At 36.5% G+C, this 21,944-nt stretch overlaps 1 protein-coding gene across 3 annotated transcripts in view; it reads left to right on the top strand.

The window, feature by feature from the left end:
- LOC128994399 (transcription factor AP-2-epsilon-like) overlaps positions 1–21,240 on the top strand; it is a 201,186-nt gene extending 179,946 nt beyond the window's left edge. For all 3 annotated transcript variants that reach the window (XM_054418946.1, XM_054418948.1, XM_054418945.1), the window contains 5 exons: positions 3,481–3,637; positions 5,769–5,887; positions 19,470–19,614; positions 19,925–20,096; positions 20,721–21,240. In XM_054418946.1, the coding sequence (XP_054274921.1) occupies positions 3,481–3,637; positions 5,769–5,887; positions 19,470–19,614; positions 19,925–20,096; positions 20,721–20,861 (734 nt within the window). In that variant the 3' untranslated portion in view covers positions 20,862–21,240. The remainder of the gene's footprint in view (positions 1–3,480; positions 3,638–5,768; positions 5,888–19,469; positions 19,615–19,924; positions 20,097–20,720) is intronic.
- Positions 21,241–21,944: the final 704 nt, after the last annotated feature.

The following is a 21,944-nucleotide window of genomic DNA, read 5'->3' as shown; positions in this document are numbered from 1 at the left end:
GCCTTTGTTTACCCTTTTATTGTTACAGTACCTTGCTTCACTGTCATGGAAACCAATTTTTCCTTAAGGCCCTTGTTATATATCTTAAAGTTTAAATTAACGCAGGAAAGCCCAGAAGTCCGATTTGTACCGTTTCAGATTTATACCTTCCCATAGCAGGCTGGTTTACTATAAGAACGCTAAATTTCGTGCTGATCTTTTGACCCGTTCGGGAGGAGCTTTTGTAAAACAAAAAGCAGGAGTGTATTATAAGAGTTTCGCTCGCTCCGCACAATTAGTTCCAGAATTTAGAGAGGAAGTAATCCTGTATGGTTTAATAGAGCTCTTTAACATTTAAATTTACCTTATGCAAATCAATCCTCTAACAGACCATCCATATGTTTTACATCAACCTTCGATTTTTAAAGCTTAAAGCCACAAAATTGTATAAAAACTATGTGAAGTGTTCAAATTTATCACTCTTGTATGTTGTCAAAGAATCACACTCATGTGGTCATCTACGGCAATCAAATTTATGTGTACAATATTCCGTTTCATACTACAAAAGTATCCTCATGTGTTCGAATATGTACAAATCCACCCTAATTTCATTTTTTATATTTTCCCAGTACGCACGAGTGCTAGAGGAGGGCCGTAGTGTATTATTCCGTCATAAAGTCATCGTTGGTCCCGGGGTACAGCCGGCGTAGCATTAGCATGACAACGTACCCCAGGGGGGGGGGTAAAATTAGCCGAACTGTGTTTAGGGGCGGACCTCGCCTTGGAGGTTTTGCTAGGCATTGTCCACGGTTTGCGAGGTGTTTGGAAGTTGTCAATACCTGTACGTTATTTAGGGTAAGGTAATGTGGGTTAGAAGTTGATGATGTTTTGGAAAAGTTAGGTTGACTACGACTACGCCATTCCTTTGAGTATGGGTACACTGCATCTTATGTTACATAATCTATCATGTTCAAACTAAAGGAGGAAATATAATTTTGACACAGCACACTTTGTAGTTTAGGGATCTTGATTCAGAGTCTGTAATGCAAAAAATAACGAAAACTGCTACTGTTAGGTTACTAATTATTTTTAGTGATTATAGTGATCGACAAAATATGGAATTTAATTATTCGGAATGATAAAACAACTTCACTCCGACAATTTGCTACTATCGATATCTCCCTAATCTAAATTTGGTCTGTCATAAACTATTTTACCCTAGGATTAACTATTTTCTATTTTTACGTTGCAGCTTAGTTGTTACCTTTGGAATATTATTTTTTTTACTTTTTAAAAAGTAGGCACAATTACTTACCACAGGCTAAATGTTTGTTTGGAAGAACACGTTTATGTATTTAATTTACCAACTTTGATACTCTAAAACATGTCGACAGTTTTATACCAAATAACATTCTCACTAGCAAGTTGTATTTCTGATATAACACAATAGCTTCGCCCACCCCTTCTGTATCCCCTCAAATTCCTGCTCTACTTTTGTGATAAGGTCCCCCATCACCCCTTGATATTGATTGGGCCAAACATTTTTCATTTTGATATCCTTTCAAACCTATTGATTGACGTGGAGTGATCTACTTTCCTTTCAAGTCTAGATTCATCTTGGTCTAGACATACTTTTATTACAGAAAATTCAATTAGAAGGTCTAGATGTTTATATTTGTAGTATATCACAAGGAATTCAGTATTAATATTTCATATGTTTCTGTAACCGATAGATTTTAAGTTTATTCATTACTATCACTCATTATTACAGTATCATTATAATCAACAGATGGGGACGCCACCTAGTTGCGTATTCTTATCCTAAGTACTCATATATGAGTGAAGCATGAGTGTAGAATGAAGTGTGAGATTATCTACGTTACTTTGTCACTCACTACTGTTTTATCTGCCAGGAACATTTTTATTGAAAGCACAATGCTCAGGAACAGCTGGGTCCTGTGACTGTTCCTTGGATAATATACAGCTACATTGCGTCCGAAACTATTTACACGGTTGCCACCCGAAGACTGGGATATACCAATATAAGTGTCGTAAGAGATCAGATGGTAGACGATGGGACGAGAGACCACGGGGTTTCAGCTCTACATTCTTAGGTCCGAAGAAGGACAACGAGCTCCTTGGTTTGCGTGAACTTTATTTTTTCCCACCCACCCTAAAAATCACTTCACATTCATTTATTTACCGCTATTACTTTTAATAATTTAAAAACATCCATGAACGATTTGCGTGTAGTGCAATCAAGGACACGGCGTTTAATACCCGTTTTACTAAGTAGACAATTGTAGCACAGGTAACGGGATATTATGAAGACATTCTGACACTTGTGGACTAATGAAACTATCGAGGGAAACATACCTCCAGTTTCCCAACCTATCATTAAGTAATTAGAATTACTGGCCGCCATTACGGACGCCCTTGTGCAGCAAGATGCGTACTCCGTCAGTTCGCATTACTACTAATCGCCTCATTATGATTGCGATTACAACGCGCTCTACTTCGACCGATTTGCGAACGCTTTTCAAAATTGCCAAATTTGGAACATCCCGTTGTAGCTAAATTAGTGTTTTGGAAATAGCTGTTATTTAGTGAAAATACGTTTTACCGGTTTGCAAGTTGGACTAAAAATGTTTGGTAGTCTATCTGCATCCACCAGAGCATTGTTGAAAGATTCTATCTGTTTGCATGTGTCGTGCAGAGTAATGAAACTAAGGAATTGCCTCTGAAGAAAGCTCTCCTTAAAACGCAATACAAACTTTAAGAGTGTCAACAAACCAAATCCAGATTACAATTGCACTTCTCTATCTTAGACTTCGGGTGGGAATTAGTATTGCATATCTAACTTCTCTTTCATCCTTTGAAGCCGAATGTAGTAAAATTATTCTAAAAATCTCGAGTTTGAATTCCCCCATACAGATCCAAATTATATCATTAACTTGAAAAAATGCCTCCTCTTTTCTTTAACGACAACAGTTTCACCAGCGGATTTAACAACATGTCTTCTAGATGCCGAAAGTACAAGTGGTTTCATAATAATTCACCCCGAAAAATCTAGCCTGGAAAACTAACTATTTGTATATACATGATAATTACTAATCGCTATCTCTTTCATTTCATCTACAGAACAAATCTCAAATCAAACACACCGGTCAATTTCCGAAGACGAAGATAGTTTAGTTTACTCTGGAAATTACGATGTAGGAGATTCGCCTCGTAGAAATAATGTAATTGATGATCATCATTTTTTTTTACTTCATCCACAAAACTAACTATCTAGTTAGTTCATCAAGTTGGTCATCTCCCAAAAACGAATAGTATAATACGGAAAATCTCATTAAAAACTCGACCATCTCCCGAAGATGAAGATCCTGTGAATCTGCCGTGAACACTTGGACTTTGGAGATTCACAAAGTAGAAATTAAGTAGTTTTGTAATACTATCTAGTCTTCATTTCATCCTTAACAAAAAATCTTGTTGTTCCAGGGGTGTCTTCGCCGTCGGACGTGTTCTGCAGCGTCCCAGGAAGGCTCTCGCTGCTCTCCTCCACCTCCAAGTACAAGGTCACGGTGGGCGAAGTCCAGAGGAGGTTGTCACCTCCCGAGTGTCTCAACGCCTCCCTCCTCGGCGGAGTCCTCAGGAGGTTTGTAATTTGGAAAATGCTTATTCTTTAATTATCTAGGATGTCGAACCATATATTGATTTCAGTATCATTAAAAATGAACATTACAATCAAAACGTGTCCTCCCAATGAGGAATATCACGTTAAGGACATACTTTCGCAACTGTACGGGGAGAGTTTTATCGATCACCCCTCGTTTTCAACGAGACAAAGACGTGAAGACAACCAGTCTCGTTTGATCCGTTGCATATGTTGCGAGTAACCTTTGGTCCGTCACGAACCAATCATACTTCACCTCAGAGCACACATCGGGTTTGTGGTCTATCAAACTACACGGTGCGGCTTGCGAGAAAAATGAACTCGCTAACTACCGACCGATCGCCGCTCTGCTCGCCTTTTCAAAATTTAGTATATTGGTGATGGTTTTGACATTTTGACTATTGTAAAAGGTATCTGAATAGCTATGGGTTTGATGACAAATTGATAGTATTTATTACTGCGAGTACAACGGTTATTATTCATTTTTGTACCATAAATACTAATTGATCCTTACCTTAGCGCTGATTAGTTATACGAATTATTGTCTTTCTGATGTTGATATATAATTTCATTTTTTCTACGCCGGTTGTGTTTTTTACTAGAGTTGATGTAGCCTACATTTTATTGAAGTACATCAAAGAATGTCCAAACATAACTACAGTACATGATGTGGATCCGGTTGTACCTTACGTTCGGGAAGACTTGTAATGTTAGGCACATTGAGAACCCTTTTTAAATACCTATTTACTCGCAAAACTAATGCGATACATTTAAAATTATTCCAGCAATATGGCCTTACTTCGCAGATCATACAATTAAGGATAAATAACATATTACGTCATCTTTGACTCTTTATAACAATATATTAAAATTATGTATACCTAATAAGTAAGTTTCGACACTGTCAATGAGAGGTACATGGTCAAGTTGGATATCATTCAAATCTACATAAGACATAGTTCGGAATTTATAAACTGTGGTTTATGCTTAACAAGCCCGATGAATTGGTAGAACCAAAGGCCATTAACCCTTTTACAAAAATATTGCAGTATTTGTTAGAATACTAAAATAAGTACTAAATAAAAAAGTAGAATTCAAATATTAACAAATGTTTCTAAACAGTTTTCTTAAAACAATTTAACAAAAACACGTCATTAAAGATTCATTTCTGAGCAGGGACCCTTCATGACTAAATTGTACTAGTTTCAAAATCATTTGCTCGCGCTGTTTTTAATTTGTAAGACGATCGAGTATAATCACCAATGTCGGGGAGGCGCGTGACTTTTGGCGCCAAAACGCGGCAGTTACCCGCGGAACGTGCCGGTTACTCCTTGTTTCTATAATTGCCCGCGAGATTTCACCTTCTCGCTCCCGCTCTGCTACCATTACACCAGCTTACAATAATCAGGTCATTTGACTCCCGCGTTCCAGCGTGAATACACCCTCCAAACGACCGTGTTTAGTTTTAATTGGAAAAGGTTAATGTTCTTTCTAAGTATCATGCGTGTAATTTGAGAATCGCTAATGATGTACTCGTCACATAAGTTTACATACAAGTGTTTATTGCTTTATTGTGGGCATAAATGACATATTTATTCAGATCAAAACTGTAGGCTGCAAGACTTTACTACCTTTAGGTTTCCATAAGAAAGATATAGACAATGTAAAGAAGAAACCGTCCCTATATATTCTAAACCACTCGAATTTTATACTGTGGAAACTACTTTATTAACAATTAACGAACTTTTTATAATCGGTGATAAAACAATGTAATCTTCAAAAGTCATGCATATTCCCATAATTCAACCTGACTAATGAGATCGATAAACGTTTCTTGATCGAGACTAAACAATATTTTATGCGATTAAATTAGTTTTGGGCCCTTGTCATTCTTTTTAAATTGATTAATTATTTCTGAGATTTCTATCACAATACACCTGCCAGGCTGATAAACCCCGAAGGTCGCGTTCCTTTTCGACTTGCCACAACCAAAACTTATCAAGAGCAATTTTTGTCAAAATTCATTTATTTATGCGCACATTCGAACGTCTAATTATAATGGATCCTTGAACACATCGCTTCAAATATTCAATATTTTGTTCCTTTATTTCAGAGCGAAATCGAAAAATGGCGGACGGCTGCTGAGGGAAAAGCTAGAGAAGATCGGCCTCAACCTGCCTGCGGGGAGAAGAAAAGCTGCAAATGTTACATTGCTGACGTCACTAGTTGAAGGTAGGCATTTGCAACTGTAGTGAATAGTGTGTTGGGGTTGTTTATGATTGAACTGAGCTAAAATCAAGAAGGGGTAGTTTTACTACTGCACGTATTTTAATGCGAAGACTGGTGGAGGAAGGATTAAACGATGGATAATGAATTGATATATATTAATCACTGGCAACTAAGGATGGCCAAGTCCACATTCAAAAAATGTGCCTTTATATTTTGTTGAATGTTCAATTTACAGTTGAATATTTAAAAGGAAAATACAATACATTTAAAAAATAACCCCGTTTGAATAAAAGCTGAACGGAATTTCATTCTTAAATAATTTTAAATAAATAATAATTGTTAATAAATAATTTTAACTTTACAACAGTTTTTGCTTGAATTGTTTAGTAAATATTTCAAACGACATTCGAATCTTGATCAAAAGTACACTGCGTTGGCCTTAAAACAAGTCAAAGGCATTGATATAATAATTCCTTTAATTTCTCAACATTCGATTGATAACCTTAAAACGTGTTTACGATATACTGTTTGAAAATATTACTTAAGACGACTTAAGATATTCTTAAAGAAAAGGTTCTATATATAAAAAATAACAACGTAAATATTTTAATAGACAGTTGCATAAATAAATGTTTAGCTTTGAGCTTGAGCCCTGTTATGGCGCGTAACGTTTGATATTATTATTTGAGAGTACAAAATTATTCCTAAAGAACAAAATCCAAATTGTCACAACCTTGTCTCCGATTGGAATGTCTATCAGTTAGATGACCAGTTGCAGCCTCCGTTATTCCTCAGATTCGAGCGTGCCGAAGCGTATAATTCCGTCAGGACTAATTTGCATTTACTGATAATTTTTGGATCGGCTGCGGCTGCGCCTCCCCGCGCCGGACTGCGCAACTTGTATTGCGTGCGCGGACAGTCGCATTGCCAGCGCACGCAATTATAATATCCACTATTAAGATAAATACTGTAAGGTAAAAGTGGAACTTGTAGTTGGTGAATTGCATGTAACTTACTATGTAAAAAATTAACTTACATAATTATGAAAGTTGTGTGGTGGGTCAGAAATCATGATGACAGGTATAGAGTATAAATTCAATCTATTGACTTTTGGAGACTATAATATTTTAGAATAGACGTTTCATGGATATTTATCTTTCTTGTGAATCACCTCAAGACAATTTAAAGGTTACCTCTTTCTGGTTTATACACGGGACTTTGCTTTAATTAAACAAATTTGAAAACAATTGAGGGGTCTATAAACAATAACAAGAAGTAGTTACAATATGTACAGTTGTGACATTGACTTTGGATACAGTACTCATCATATTTTAAAATTTGGAGCATTTGTTATGTCTGTTTCATGCCCGGTTACGTTGGGTTTATATACAAATTTCTTTGTTACAGGGTATATACTTGTCCAATTTCCATTCATTTTTTATTTATGTGAAATTGGCATCAAGCATGATTTTATTGACACAATCACAAACCGCCAAAGAACAGTAATACATTATCCCACTCACTATGGTTTTGCCGTTACGAAGTGTATTTTGAGTTATTAAAATCTATCCTAATTAACATAACCTCACTTTTTCTTCTCTTGAAAAGTAGATAGGATCAATGTATGTCGCTCTAATAAAAATAACAAAAATACAACCAACTGGTAAACATATATACAGTGCTTAGGTTTACCTTAACAAAGGAATATACATTTTCATAGTTAGTGTAAGATGTGCTGCTTTGTCTAATATTGACATATCTGTGTTGATGTGCAAGAGTAGTCGATGATGTTATGTTGTTTACTTCATTAGCGACGACAAACAAATCTCGCAACATTCCCTCGTTGGTGCTTCTCTTGGCTTTTTCGCAACATTCAGCCTGTCATTAATTATTACTCCTCCAGTTCTTGCCTAAGTTCCAATTTAGACAGTAACTATTACTGTACTGCGATATTTTGAACTTTACTGAGTGTACCTATGATGTGATTTTCCTGAGCAATAGAGTTGACGAGAATTCCTTGAGTTATATCCATGAATACAGCATTTTCCTAAACAACATAGGCCTACGCAATTTTACTGACACAACATGAAAATAATGCTATCCAACGCACTTAAATCAAACCAAAACTCCTTTACGGCTAATTTAGTTAATTACAGTTCTTGCATTATTAATTTCCACCAGTTATTAATTTCTTTATCTATTGAGCTCCAAGATAAAACATTATTGTCTACTTAATTTTGAGACCTCACGCTTTTCCACACAATTTAATTAGTAGACACGTATTTTACATTGGCTCAAAATGAATAAGAATTGTGCTAAATACTTTTTAACCTAACCTAACTTAATTAATTTGCAGGAAAGTGCAGTAAATTTATACAAGCCCATTTAGGAACCTCCATTAAGTTAACACTAATCATTATCAATTTTAATCAATACTTAAACTGAGACATAAATTAATCTATAATATATATACAACAGCTTTGACAACGGTTATTCTAAAGCTAGTTGTGAATTAAGGACTGCTCTCAACGATGCTTTAACATCTTTAGAACGACATCTGAACACTCCACTCTCAACTTGACCGTTATTTGGTTTACGACGCTATTTAACACACAACAGGTTCGCAAGGAATTTTAACTATTGAGCAACGGCCCCATCCAATAAGATATATAGTTTTCGCTATTTATCCTTATTTATTTGCCAGACCTTCCACCCCATCACACTTTCTTCTCAGTTTTTAAAAGTATTTGAAGATAAAATATATTGCAATTTATTAAGAGTAAATTCAGATACTTTCTCAGAATGAGGTAAAATAAAATCCCCAAAACTCTAATAAAATACGATCCCCTAAACAAATTATGATGTAAAATGTGCATATGAGATGATTTAACAAAGTTTAGCCTTCTAAACAGCAAAATGTTATTTTGTTAAACTTCATTTTGATAACCTCCGCGGGGCATTGAGAGTTTGGCGAAATATGGGAGCTTTTCTGATGAAATTGTTTAATATGTTCGCATGTTTTAACATATTGTTTCCTAACACGTTATTAACTCTTGGTATTTCCTTCGAATATCTAGCTGAGCAGTAAGAAGACTCAACCTGTATTTAATAGTGTAAGAATTGATAACCATGAATAGCAATCCTGGTATAATGTGGTATTCTTGACGTAACTAAAAAGAGTTCAAGTCTTAATGTCATAGTCTATCATCGAAGTTATTTTTTTTAATTACCGGTGTATTCGATAGGTTTGACTTAAAATTTCTTTCCTTCAGTATGTTCTAAAGAACCTAATAAATTCTCAAACAATATTTCACCCAAACAATATGAATGGACCTTGTGTTCATTTAGGACCACACGTTTGGGCATAGTAATTCGTTTCTTGCCAAACACGAATACGATAGACCGTGTACTTTCATTAAACTTCGCGTACTTGTAGCAGTTGTGATTTCTCTGACATCGCTGTTTCAAATACTTAGTCAGTCGAAGTCGACAGAAATACCCCTGTACAGTTATTCAGATATATCGAGCGCGCTTTCTTCCTCTATTATACCTGCTACCCTAATTAAGTTCACACCTTTCTAATCTTATCTTAGTTAAGAAACCGCCTCAATACGAGAGAAATAGTTCATTTCGTGGATTCGCTAAGATTTGAAATTATGATTGTGATGTTAGTTGAGTCGGAAATCCGTAGATTTCGAGTAAAGTATTAATAGCGTGAAATTTTTTAGGGTGTTTGGATTTGAAGAAATGGTTTTAAAGTATACAATTTCAATATAAATATCACGTAACATTGATTTTCCCCCCTGTTTTATACACTTATTCAATTTTTTTCCGCAACTCTCTATACTTTAGGTTTGTTTAGGGATCTGCAAAATCCAATACATGGTTTCTGTAAATGGAAATACAATTTTTGAGCTTATGCGTGTAGGCACTCAATTTTATATGAACAGAAAATGAATAATTAATATGCAATCCACATTTCATTTAGACTAGATTCCAAACGTAAATAATTCCAAAGGTTACATCTATCATTTAACTAATATAAAGTCCTTATCCATGCTAGGAAGAGAAGCAATCAAACTTCTATGTGCAGAATATTTCTGATCCCCTGTAATTTGTCTTGCAAGGCCAGCTGTTTGAATATTTATAACCTGTTAGTCAATAATCCACTTCTACTACTCACTCTACTCGCCCTATTTACACTCATACTCAAGCACTGTTATTAAATCAATGCGTACAGAGTTGGGCACGGATTTCTAAATGATAATAATTCATAGGAGAGGATTACAGAGTAAATGTATTTTTCAACGTTAGTCTTGTTTTCAAGTACGTTTTATTTATGTTAGCAGAATCGTGCAACAGAATAAGCGTGTCGTTAAATTAATTAGATTCTCTTTATCATCCGACAGCAAGATTTTTACAATTTATGTAATTAAATGTTTAGTGAGTATAGCTGAAGTATGTCCATAACTGAGAGTTTAATGCAGTTATCGTAATTGTTTTTTACTACATTTAGACCAATGAACAAGCAGTGTTCTTACATTCATCTTCAATTTGAGCTTAGAAAGAACCTGGTGCCTTGATGTCCACATAGTTTGGTTAAAAACCCACGTCCACACAAGTATAGTACAAGTATGGTGTGTATGTGTGTTTACGGCCCGTTGTACAGATTCAGACAAATTATGCGTGTTTGTGTGTGTTAGTGCGTGTGTGTGTCCACGTACGTGTAAAATAACACCTGATCGTTGCTTCATCGCTGTTTATACCCGTTAATGACATTCATTAAACAGCCCCGTCTCGCGACAACGTACTGCTTTTAGCCAAACTGGATTAGTTCATTCACCCAGACCTGTTCAGCAGTAAACGCAGTGTTACAGTTTACGATGTGTGCGGTCTTGAATTCTCTTGGGATTTTGTCCCGATTGGGGATATTTTGGTAGCATCCGGGGTAAACGGGATGTTGTTGGACAAGAGTTTGGAAATTGATTACATATAACTTTTAAAATGGAAAAGGTGCTTACAATAACCTAAATTCAAATATATAGATGTCTTTGTGGATAAAAGGTAATTATTTTGATTAGCAGTTTTTTGTTATTAAATCATGACTCAAGTAATCATCAAAAAATAACCATTAGTAAGTAACCATAACCATTGCTACCCAAGAACATCCAACACAAGTTCCTAGAGGAAATTAATCCTGTAGCTGATTCAGAGAGCCCAAAATAACTCAATCAGCAACGAACTCAAACTGGAGAAACTGAGCGCTCATAAAGACCTAATTCAAAATAGTTACAAAACTCCAGAAGAAAAGCGGTCCCAGGACGCAACCCTGCGGAAGCCTGCACGTCCGCGCGTGGCGATTGCCACCAAACTATTTCAATTTTCGCAAAATGAAGCACGCGCGCTCGCGTCCCGTAGATCACGTCGTTTTTAATTGGTCTCCGTGGTGGGCCCATTACCATTGTGCGGTCTTAAACACCGGGTAGTGAATGAATACATTACAGATCCCAATTGATATCCGGGAGCCTATCATTGCGGCCAAATGACATGGACGCTGGGTCCCAATCAGAAAAGAAATTAAACACGGGTTAAACTTTCGTTATTAAGATGTCCCCGAGATTGCCGCTTTGCCCCCCCCCCCCTGCTACTTCCACTGCGATTGCAGGCGAAAACGTTGCTGTGCGTAACCCGGATGACAAAAGGACCCCCCGGAAGGTCTAATGGTTGGACGTGGATTTGCAGACTTTCCGTGTTTTGAATTGCTAAAATTGCTTTTGAAAACTCATTTTGGGTTATTGGGCCTACACACTCTAAGAAATTTGAACTGATAAAAGTTGTTCATCTTGATCAAATAAGCTTGATCCAATGATTTATGAATATTTCCAATTCAATATATCTCTCAACCCCTTTTCCGTTTGGAAGATTTTTTAGAGTGTTTGTTTTCCGAGTTGTTTATGCGTTTGAAACTACAAACGCACAGTACAAATAGAGGTGTACAGGTGTAGAGTTATTCTTGATCATTGGGATTGTTATAATCATTTGTCTTGGCTAAATGATCAACTGATCATAGCAAGTAACAATGCTACGCATCTCACTTCATTCTACACTTGTCGTTTACTCATATTTAGGTTAAAATCACACGAAGAAAATCAACCGAAGAGAAACAAGGTACGGTCAAAATACTTTTCTGACTCATAATTTGTGTTTATATTTTGTCACGTCCTACGTTTGCTTGAGAATAGCAGCAACCTCGATATACTCGTCTCTATTAGATAGCATTGAACTCAATCACAGAGTTACGGAAAGATTAATGTTTACAACGTTTAAGGAGTGTTATGTTCCACATATTGTTTACAATGACCCAGCAACACTTACATCCTCCAGACAGCTCCAGAGCTGCTTGACTGGATATCGTTATGGTCCCACCGGATCAGCCACTCCTCATCACACCTGGTTCCAAATCGGTGCGGTTTCAACTCTACCATTACGCCGCGCTGATCCCCTTTATTTTATTTCAACAAAACGCAAATGATTAACGGTAGAAGATTGTTTGGCCTACACGTGTTGGTCGAGTATAGTGGTTAGTCGGGATTGCGAGTCGGCCATCCACGGCTTCCGGGTCGAGCGTGATTCTCGTTGGTGTGAGAATAGGTGCTTAGACGGAACGATTCGCACATTTGTAGAAAGGTGTCAGGTGATATGCGGTTTTGGTTTAGCTTCGTCTCAGTCGAAGATAGAGTATGGCAATAAGTTTGTATCTATGGGTCAAAGTATCTTCATCTGCCTCGGGGGAGGGGGTGGTTCTCATGGTACATCAAGCGATCCATTCGTACGTTGATCCAACCATGAGATAGTATTTTACTTTTGCTATTCTTCTTATCCGTAAAATTTGTGATTTCCATGTGTTGGGTGTTAAGAAATATATCTCCACCATATAATACCCCCGCCGCAGCAAACCTGCAGACTAAGCGAATTTCCTATTGCCTGATTGGATTTACACTAAAATGTCTCCTTAAAAATATTGCATTATACCCTATTTAAATAGAATCAGTTTGACACATACTTAGGTTTGCTGCAACAGGGGGGGGGGGTAAAAGTGTTTTTTATGTAAAATGTTAATAGTTAGTAAGAAATAAAAACATTTTCCAAATTTGGGCAAAATATGTTAATAAACAAGCAAACTACAACAGTTTACTTATTCTCCATAAGAATAACATGGGAATTTTAAATTTAAATTTTTTTGGAATTTTCTTCGTAACCATTAGGCGCATTATAGCGCTTCAATATACTAAATTATTTGTTTTTTTAAGCTCTACAAAACAGTTTGGAAAGAAATTGCAAAATTTTATGTTTTTTGGGTCAAAAATGGGAAAAACCCATTTTTACCCCATAAAAGCCCCCATAAACCCCCGTTCCCATGGTCCGATCATGATGGTTTGCGAACTCGTTCGAATAAACGTAGGTTTACACGTTTGTACCAAATTTCATCGAAATCGGATCATTTTTGCTCGAGTTATCGCGCTAACGGACACATATATATATAAATACTAGCTGACCCCGCGAACTTCGTATCGCCTAAGTTATAGGTTTCCCCTAAGACAGACCGATGGAAAGAAAGTACCGTTACGTTTAATTTTCAAGATGATCTCGTTCGCATCGCTCAATCACGTCCTGGTTGAAGTTCGTTCGCTACGCTCACTCACCTTTGGGTTGGAGCTCGTTCGCTACGCTCACTCACCTTTAGGTTGGAGCTCGTTCGCTGCGCTCACTTGCCTTTAGGTTAGCTCGTTCGCTACGCTCACTCGCCTCCAGGTTGAAGTTCGTTCGCTACGCTCACTCACCTTATATAAATATATATATATATATATAAATATATATATATATATATATATATATATATATATATATATATGAATTTGAACGGATGGTATTTTTGGCCTCTAGGGACCTCAAAACGAAAAAAAAAATTTGTCCCGGGTCCAGGTCTTACCATGAGTACTACGGTAATAGCTTATTCCCTATATGGGAAATTCGCTAAAACTTGTGCTATCAATGTAATAGGTAGAGTTTGGTGTTGATAGAAAGAATAAGAAGTTATTATAAACACATTGACTTGCTTTAACAACAAATAACAGTCGTACAGAACTGTCAATATTTGAAACTTCTAATTGATTCTTGAGGAATTTTTTAGTTCTAAGTTCAGGATTTGAAAAATGTTAATGTTCCCACAGCAATCTAGCTGAACTTTGTCTCGTCTTCTACGAATCTGAGATAGGATATTTTGGGTCGCCAAAAGTTTGGGTGTGAGTAATAAAAACTTTTAATATTGCTTAAAGATTTTTTTAACTTAAACTATACGAATTTAATTTAACGTCAAAGTTGACACCTCTGTTATTATCAAAAGATATGCAACGATTGAATTTACAATTTACTCATAAGTAAAATCTCATTAGCAAAATCTCTCCATTTTGCGTTCTAACGCAATTACCCGGTAAATTGTTTCCCTCAAACCCCTTTCCGAGTAGCGCACACGTCTCGGCAAGCCCATTTACAATTGCGAATTGATCGTACTAATCGATACAGTAATCGATTCTGCAGGATGAATGGTACAAATCGATCTTCATTGACCGTCGATGCGGTGCGGACAGCCGGGTCTCGGGTATATTACCGTGTTCAAGTCACGAGCGGGTGATTGCATCCATTCAACTGCACGCGGCTCCGGGGTACAACCATGGTCTTTGTTGTGAAGAGCATTTCCTGAAGACCATCTTCCGAGAAAGCGGTCATGATAGCCCTCTAGAGAGTTCGAGTGAGAAGGTCGCATCTTAGATGATATTGAAAATGGATGATGGATATCTTTGCCACATTGGTAGAAGTTGTCTTAAATTATGCATTTTGTAATTGTTCTTCGGCTTTCCAGTCTTTCGATTTTTATTTTTATCTATCAGGTGATTGGTAACATTTTGATTCCCCTATTTTACCTGCATCTTCTAACTCATATGAACATATTCCACCGTTGAGATCTACACCTCTGTTCCAAAATGTGAAATTTGTTGTATCATTGACTTTTGAGATGTTCATCGTAATCTATAGTGAATACTGAACTCTTTTCAAAAGCAGTATATTTCAAAATTACTTGTAATTCGTTATCTTTTTGTCCAAAAGTAAACCGTAGTTCTTCACCATTCTTGACACCGAAGAACATCTTTGAACTTCAAATTCCAAAAGACAAACAAACTAATTTTTGAACAGTCTTCCACACAAGTTAAGTTATTCCTCAAGATAAATAACTTGTTAGGAAGAGGTAATGACTGGAGCGGGCAGTCTTCAGAAGTTGGGAATGGGATGAAGTTCAAATGTCCAGTAGTCGAGAGTCCAGTAGCCGGTAAGCGAGGGGCGGACAGTTGAGAAAAGAGGATGAAATTGTAGCCTGTCTTACAGCCCCGACTACCTTATGTCTCAAGTCATGTCTCAAGCAAAGCAAGAAGGTTGAGAAACCTCATTCAAGGTCTCAGAACCGCGAAATTTCATGTTTCTGATTTGTTGCTGCACATTTTATGACGGAAAACATCTCAACAAATCTTTCTCAGTAGAGGTTCAATTTTACAGAATAGCCTACATTGTTCCACAATAATACATCTTTTACGTAAATTTTAACTTAAAATGGTGGGCCTCAATTGTTAATATCAAGTATATATAACTCGGTCATTTCTTTTTTTCTTCATTAATTCTTTACAGTGTTTTTTTATATGTATTTGGATTTTTAAGCTCACTTTTTCAACAAAATTACCAGTTATAAAAACAATTTTCCATTAAGGAAATATCCCTTTACATTACACTTGTAATGATTTACATGATTATTGATCACGACACAATAAATGTAGTATTGTTACACTTATTGTGGTGAATGCGTAAACTCCTCTTTTATTCGTAGCGTTTATAGATAAAGTCATCCTAAAACAAATATCTTGTAACTTGTATGATGCGTAAAAAGTGGGATCCTCGTATGGTAAGTTTACCATCGATCAATCCAAATACCTAAATTCAACGCCAAAACCTAAATAGCTTAAATTATCGTTTTGTCATTGTGGAACTGGAAATGTATGGCACAAAAGTAATTGATGTTCGATCTCTCAAGGTTTGGGTAGAATCAATCATTTTTTCTAGTAATCGTGATTAATACTCATTAATACAGAAATAACCCCTTACGCAAGCAATATATGAATTACTTGTTGATAAATTAATACACAATTTCATTTTTAAGCCAATAGGCGTGCACTTTATATCAATCGCTGTAACACTAACGATTGAAAACGCAAACTTCTAATCCAAACACAAAGGCAAACACAACAAACAAATATGAAAGATGTATAATTTACTGTTGACTAATTTGTTTTCTACTTCATTACCTGTGAGGTTCGTATTCGTCAGGCGCGGTCTGTCCGCCTCTACCGCTTGTCCGACGGTAGACAAATGGAAGCCGTTTGCACCCGTAGACCCAGCTACCGAACTCACTCTAATTATTAGAACTGTTCTGCCGTTTTAATTGCCCCTTGGACCTCGAAAAGGATTGGGCTTAGGTCTAACCACTACGCTGGATGACGTTTTTATTTCGGCGGTAAATAATTTCGGTGAGTTAGATCGTCCGCAGATGTGATTTGTGGATTTTATCTCGTGTACGGTTCTGGTTCGAAGTTGTTTCGATAATTGGTACTGCACTTTTTGTGGTGGACGTTTCTCAATGGTGTGATATGAGAGTTGATTCGACTTTTAACAAAACTACACTGAAAGAACAACTTGTTGCAGACTATAGCATATTTTATGCCACATTGTCCACCTAGCATAGTATTGAACATGTCAGAAAATACAATTTCAACTGCAATACCACACTCTGTGAGTCACACTCAACGTTTTTCTGTTTGAATAAATAATTTGCTCCAGCTGGTCCATATAGATGGGATGAATAATTTAGTACCAAAAGTCGACGATGGGTTTGAATTTTTGTTGGTGTGTGAGTTTCTCGTTTTTATTGTGTGATATTCATAAATGAAATGTTTATAAATCACGGGATGGGTTTCAATAAAAAAGAATTATATATTCTCTTACGCCCCTTAAGTCTTTCAGCCCTTGTTACCCTTCTCAGATGTATATGCCTCTGCACAGTATAAATCCATTTGATGGTTCGAAATCGGCCCCAGCTGCCCTTAGCCCTTGTTTTTTAAGACCCTGACTTAAGAAATGGCCATGAATAGCCTAAAGAAACTTCATTCATTTAACACTTTTCCTCCACTGTACTTCACCTTAAATACGCTGTTAGGTTATTAGCGTCGTATAATTTTAATCTAATCCATAGGTAAAATGTTAGCCAATACAAAGTAGTTTTGTACTTTGAAACATCAGTTTGTAAAAATCGTAATACGTCTACGGCCTTCCAGATTTCATATTTTCTTAATTCAACAATATGTTAAAACCTCAGCCTTTACGATTTCGTCGCAGTCAGTCCACAGCCACCGCGATGTCCAGCGACCCGATCTTGTCTAACGGACGCTACTTCGGCCCCAACTGGTTTAAATCACCTTGTAATTTAGAATTTAATTAATTTCTAAAACGGCCCCTCCACAATTACAGCAGTTTCCCGGGTTTTGATTCGCCTTAACGAGCCGAGACCGGTCGCGATGAAATTCTACTTGCGTATTTTTTGCCCTTGCGTGTTTTTATGATTGCCTTTTTTGCTTCTAAAGATACGTTGATGAATTGGATAACGGCGTTGGCAATTCAATTCAGTCTCATGAATGGACATTTCTCGCATTTTACATATTTATTGCTTCTGCTAACTGGTTGTGTCAAACTGGGCATGAAAATAATCTGGGTAGTTATTACAGTAATACATCTGGTTAACTCGAGTATTAGTTTAAAACTTTGTTATATTTGTCTCTGTCTTTGATAGTTCATTACGAAGGGCATTTTGCTGTTTAGATTATTTCTTTTACGTATAAAAAAAATCCAAATAAAATAATCTAGTTATAAACATCTTTGTCCTCTGGAATTGCAACCAAATGGCTAAAGCACAAATGTGACAGTGTGTATGTGTGTGTGTTAAATTTGTTAGTCTATAAGAGCACTTAAATTTCACTAACACGAAATATTAATACAGGCTTATGATTGTACAATAGGTTAATAGACTACTACTTGCACTGTTCAAAGTTAATGGTACAAATTACCATGAAATCTTTTTGACATATAAATATTTAACTCTAAAGCCCCATAGACCATTGACACTTGCCTTGGTACGAAACGTCCCTCTGGCGGCTCCCCCAGAAGCGCAAGTCAAGCCATGTCCGATGCTGGGTCACTGAGCCCGGGGCTCGTCAAAAACAAAACCGCTGCCGACCCACAATGAGAACGCAATCAAAATACCATTTATTCATTTTCTCCACTCATCTTTTTATCTCCATTGGCTGTTGTAAATTAATCAGCCGTTGTCTAGATTTTTAATAACTCCCTCAGTAGAAGGTGGCGCCGGTACAAAAGGCACAAAGAGCTACCGGATCTATTGTCACATGATAAACAAAGCGTCTGTTGTGTACAGTGTTACGCAACCGATCCGCCACCTATCGCCATTCTGTATCTGGATTAAAATACAACAATGTGTTTGCAATCAAGAAGCAACAAGCATGAATGGCCAGTCTTGCAGGCACCGAAGAGATTTCGCGACCAATGCCTTCTTGATTTGGGATCAGTAGTTGTAGCGGAGGCTGAAGAGAGTCGTAGATTAGCCTCAGTACTGCAATGGGGTCTATACCCACGGGGAACTCATGATGAAATAGAGGAGTTGTCCTGTCAGTTAGGTTCCTGAATATAGCAAAAATGTGGCTGGTTGCCGAGAAAGACATCCATTTAGTAAAACCTCTAAAAAACTTGTCTAGGGAACAATGCTTATTCTTCCTTAAAGATACCTCTTATCGAGGTTCGTGCTTTTTAGGCAAACCGAATTTTGAGGTTATTTTGATCTTGAAGTATCAGAGTGTGTGTAACAGCAAAGTACTCAAACTCCAACCCTCAAGAGACTTTTGCCATTGTCGGTTTTGATCTTTTCTTCACTTTCCAATCAAAGAAGTTATGCTTGAAGGCTTAGGGGTTTGAGGTTTTAACACAGAATGTTACTCATTCTAAATCGATGAAAATGTATACAGTGCGTTCAAACAGCCGTGGCACCTGAGGGATTAGGAGACCCCAAGAGTTTCCATGGGGTCTCCTAATCCGTCAGGTGCGGTCAGGTGCCACGGCTGTTTGAACGCACTGCAATTGTTCAGATTGACAAAATTATACATTTATGATATAATGAACCTTTTCTCATAAAGAATGTATAAAACTCTGAGTATAGCAAAAAAGTCATTAACTTTGTGCTTTGCAAAAATTTGGGAAGAAACTTTGTACTACTAATCAAATTTATGCTACAACATTGATTTTGTGTTGAGGGAGGCCTATGCATGTTTCACAGTGAATTGTGCTGTTAAAGCTATAAAAGCATATGTATCAATGTATCTAATGCTGTTCTTTGTCTCTAATATCTACCTTTTTTCAGGTGAGGCGATACACTTGGCCAGAGACTTTGGCTATGTCTGCGAGACAGAGTTTCCTGCCAGACAAGTAGCTGAATACCTTTGTCGCCAACACACGAACGATCCAACAGAGACATACAGGCGGAAGGAACTCATCCACGCTACCAAGTGAGACTAACAAAAAATATTTACTCTAAGTTTGAAATATTTACAAAAGTTTTACTGAAATGTGTGTATGGTTTCCAGTTCTTTACCCACTTGGATGCGTAAATGCATCCATGATATTTAAGTTTACCTCGTCTCGTAGCTTATTTAATGTTGTATTAAGGCAGTATTGCTAGCCTAGAGCGGAAGGAATGGATATGATTCCTGGCTTATTCACAAATATTTGAGGTGTTTTCAATTACACAATTCCAACTTTAAAAATTAATCTGTCTCAACTACATACAAAATTGATAAAGCTATAATTTATTTTCAGACAAGTAACTAAGGAGTTGATGGATCTTCTCAACCAAGACAGATCTCCGCTCTGTAACACTCGGCCACAGCATATCCTGGAGCCGAGCATACAACGACATCTCACTCATTTCTCACTCATCTCGCACGGCTTCGGTAGTCCAGCCATCGTAGCAGCCCTCACTGCTATACAGGTAAACCATATGTTAGAGTGTGATCTTCATATTGTAAAGAAAATAATATCCAGCAATCAGCAATCAGAAATTTCAGTCAAGGAGTTTAAGCTGGAACAGAAAATCAAGGGAACATTGAGCAGATTAAAAGAAGGACTACCAAGACAATTCCACAGTTAATATAGTACCTACTAAAAGTTTTGAATTATTTGTATTGAAAAATGTTCTTCTCAGAAAAAATCATGACTCTAAATTTTTGAATGAATTTTTGTTAGGAGAGCCTGGGGTATTTGTATGGGAAATAGTATACTAGGGAACTAAATACACAAACCCTTATACCATGCACAAACATTATAAAGTACACTCTAAACTAAAATCTATTGGTGTGGTGATTTGAGAATTGATGATTTAGCTATCTAGTCAGCTATCTAATAAAGATGATATCCAACAAAATGATGACTTGATAGCAACAAAACCAGGGTTTAGATTGTTCTCTTACAAAAAAAGTTTTAAAATGACAATAGTGTTCGGAAAACTTTAATATTGCAGAATTCAACCAAACCAAATTAGATAAGTAACTCGATGTCTCAAATTTTCTAACCTAATCTTTTTTTGAAGTTTATTAATAAGATTCTTTTCTTTTAGAACTTTCTCTCAGAGTCGCTGAAACACTTGGAGAAGGTTTACCCATCTGGCAACAGTCTTTCAGTGACGTCTTCTCAACAAGGAGGTCCTGTACTGTCAGATACCAAGCCTAAAGACTTGGGGTCTGAGATGAAAAAGTGAGGCTGGTTCCGACGGGCCCCTGAGGCCCCTCCGCCTGCTCCCACCCCTATCACGGCCATTCGGCACTCCTGGCCCTACAACTGACAGGTCGAAGGCTAGCTGCGGATCCAACAGAGTTGCATCAAGCAAGAAACTTCAGGGATATGACTGGTTACTTAGAATTAGGAATCAAACCAAAATCATGATTTACAGTACTATCAAATTTTATTTGGGTAATCGACAGAAATTTTGATGAACGTGGCTTTAACAACCTACGGAATCTTAAAGTTGTTTATCTAAGTCCTATATAAAGTTACTTGAGTGTTATTTAAGTTCAACTATGGGTTAACTTACATAACAGTATAATTTTAACATTAAATGCAATGTATTTTGCTCAAAATTTGACATGCAGCAAATTCAATATAGGTTGAGGACTATAAAGTGAATTGATTCTTCAGTTCAATATGTCAAAAAAGTTTATTAGGAGTTCGGGGAAATATTGTAGTGTGCAAAATCTTCAGCAACCATTTTTTTTTTTACAGTTTAAAACTTAAATGTTGAAAATGACACCCAGGATCATTTTGAAGTTTTAAAGCTTGTAGATAAAATCAAAAGAAATTAATCAAAATATTATTTCAACTAGAGTTTTTCCCAAAGCATCCAGTCGTATGAGTCATTTTTTCCTCCAATCTTTATATAAATCATATCAACTAGAGTGCTATACCTGTGCTGGTTATGAAAAGGTTTCATAGAGAAGTACAAAAAATAATTAGAGACAAATACTTTGCAATTAATTTAGTATTTATTAAAATGTTTCCTTAAACAAATTTTCTATTTTATTCAAATATGTAGATATTCAAAAAGGGAGCATTGAGATGCTGAAGTTACTATACTGTGTACTATGAGCTATATTCCCCTTTAACAATGAGAAGAAATGACAAACTATGTGCCATAGATTAATGTTGTTACTTTGTAAATAACTATAAAAACAAACTATGTGTTTGTACAAATTAATAAGTTAAGACTTGATGGAGGAAGGCGACTGTGTTTTAAAACAAACACAATGTAAATGAAGTTTTGTAAAGATTATGAAATTCAAGTCAC

Source organism: Macrosteles quadrilineatus, unplaced genomic scaffold, assembly GCF_028750875.1.
Source record: "Macrosteles quadrilineatus isolate MER2022 unplaced genomic scaffold, UCM_ALF_1.0 Scaffold_5__1_contigs__length_97177068, whole genome shotgun sequence".
NCBI classification, from domain to species: Eukaryota; Metazoa; Arthropoda; class Insecta; order Hemiptera; family Cicadellidae; genus Macrosteles; species Macrosteles quadrilineatus.
Note: the sequence above shows the minus strand (reverse complement) of the source record. Positions and strands in the feature narration are given on the sequence as shown.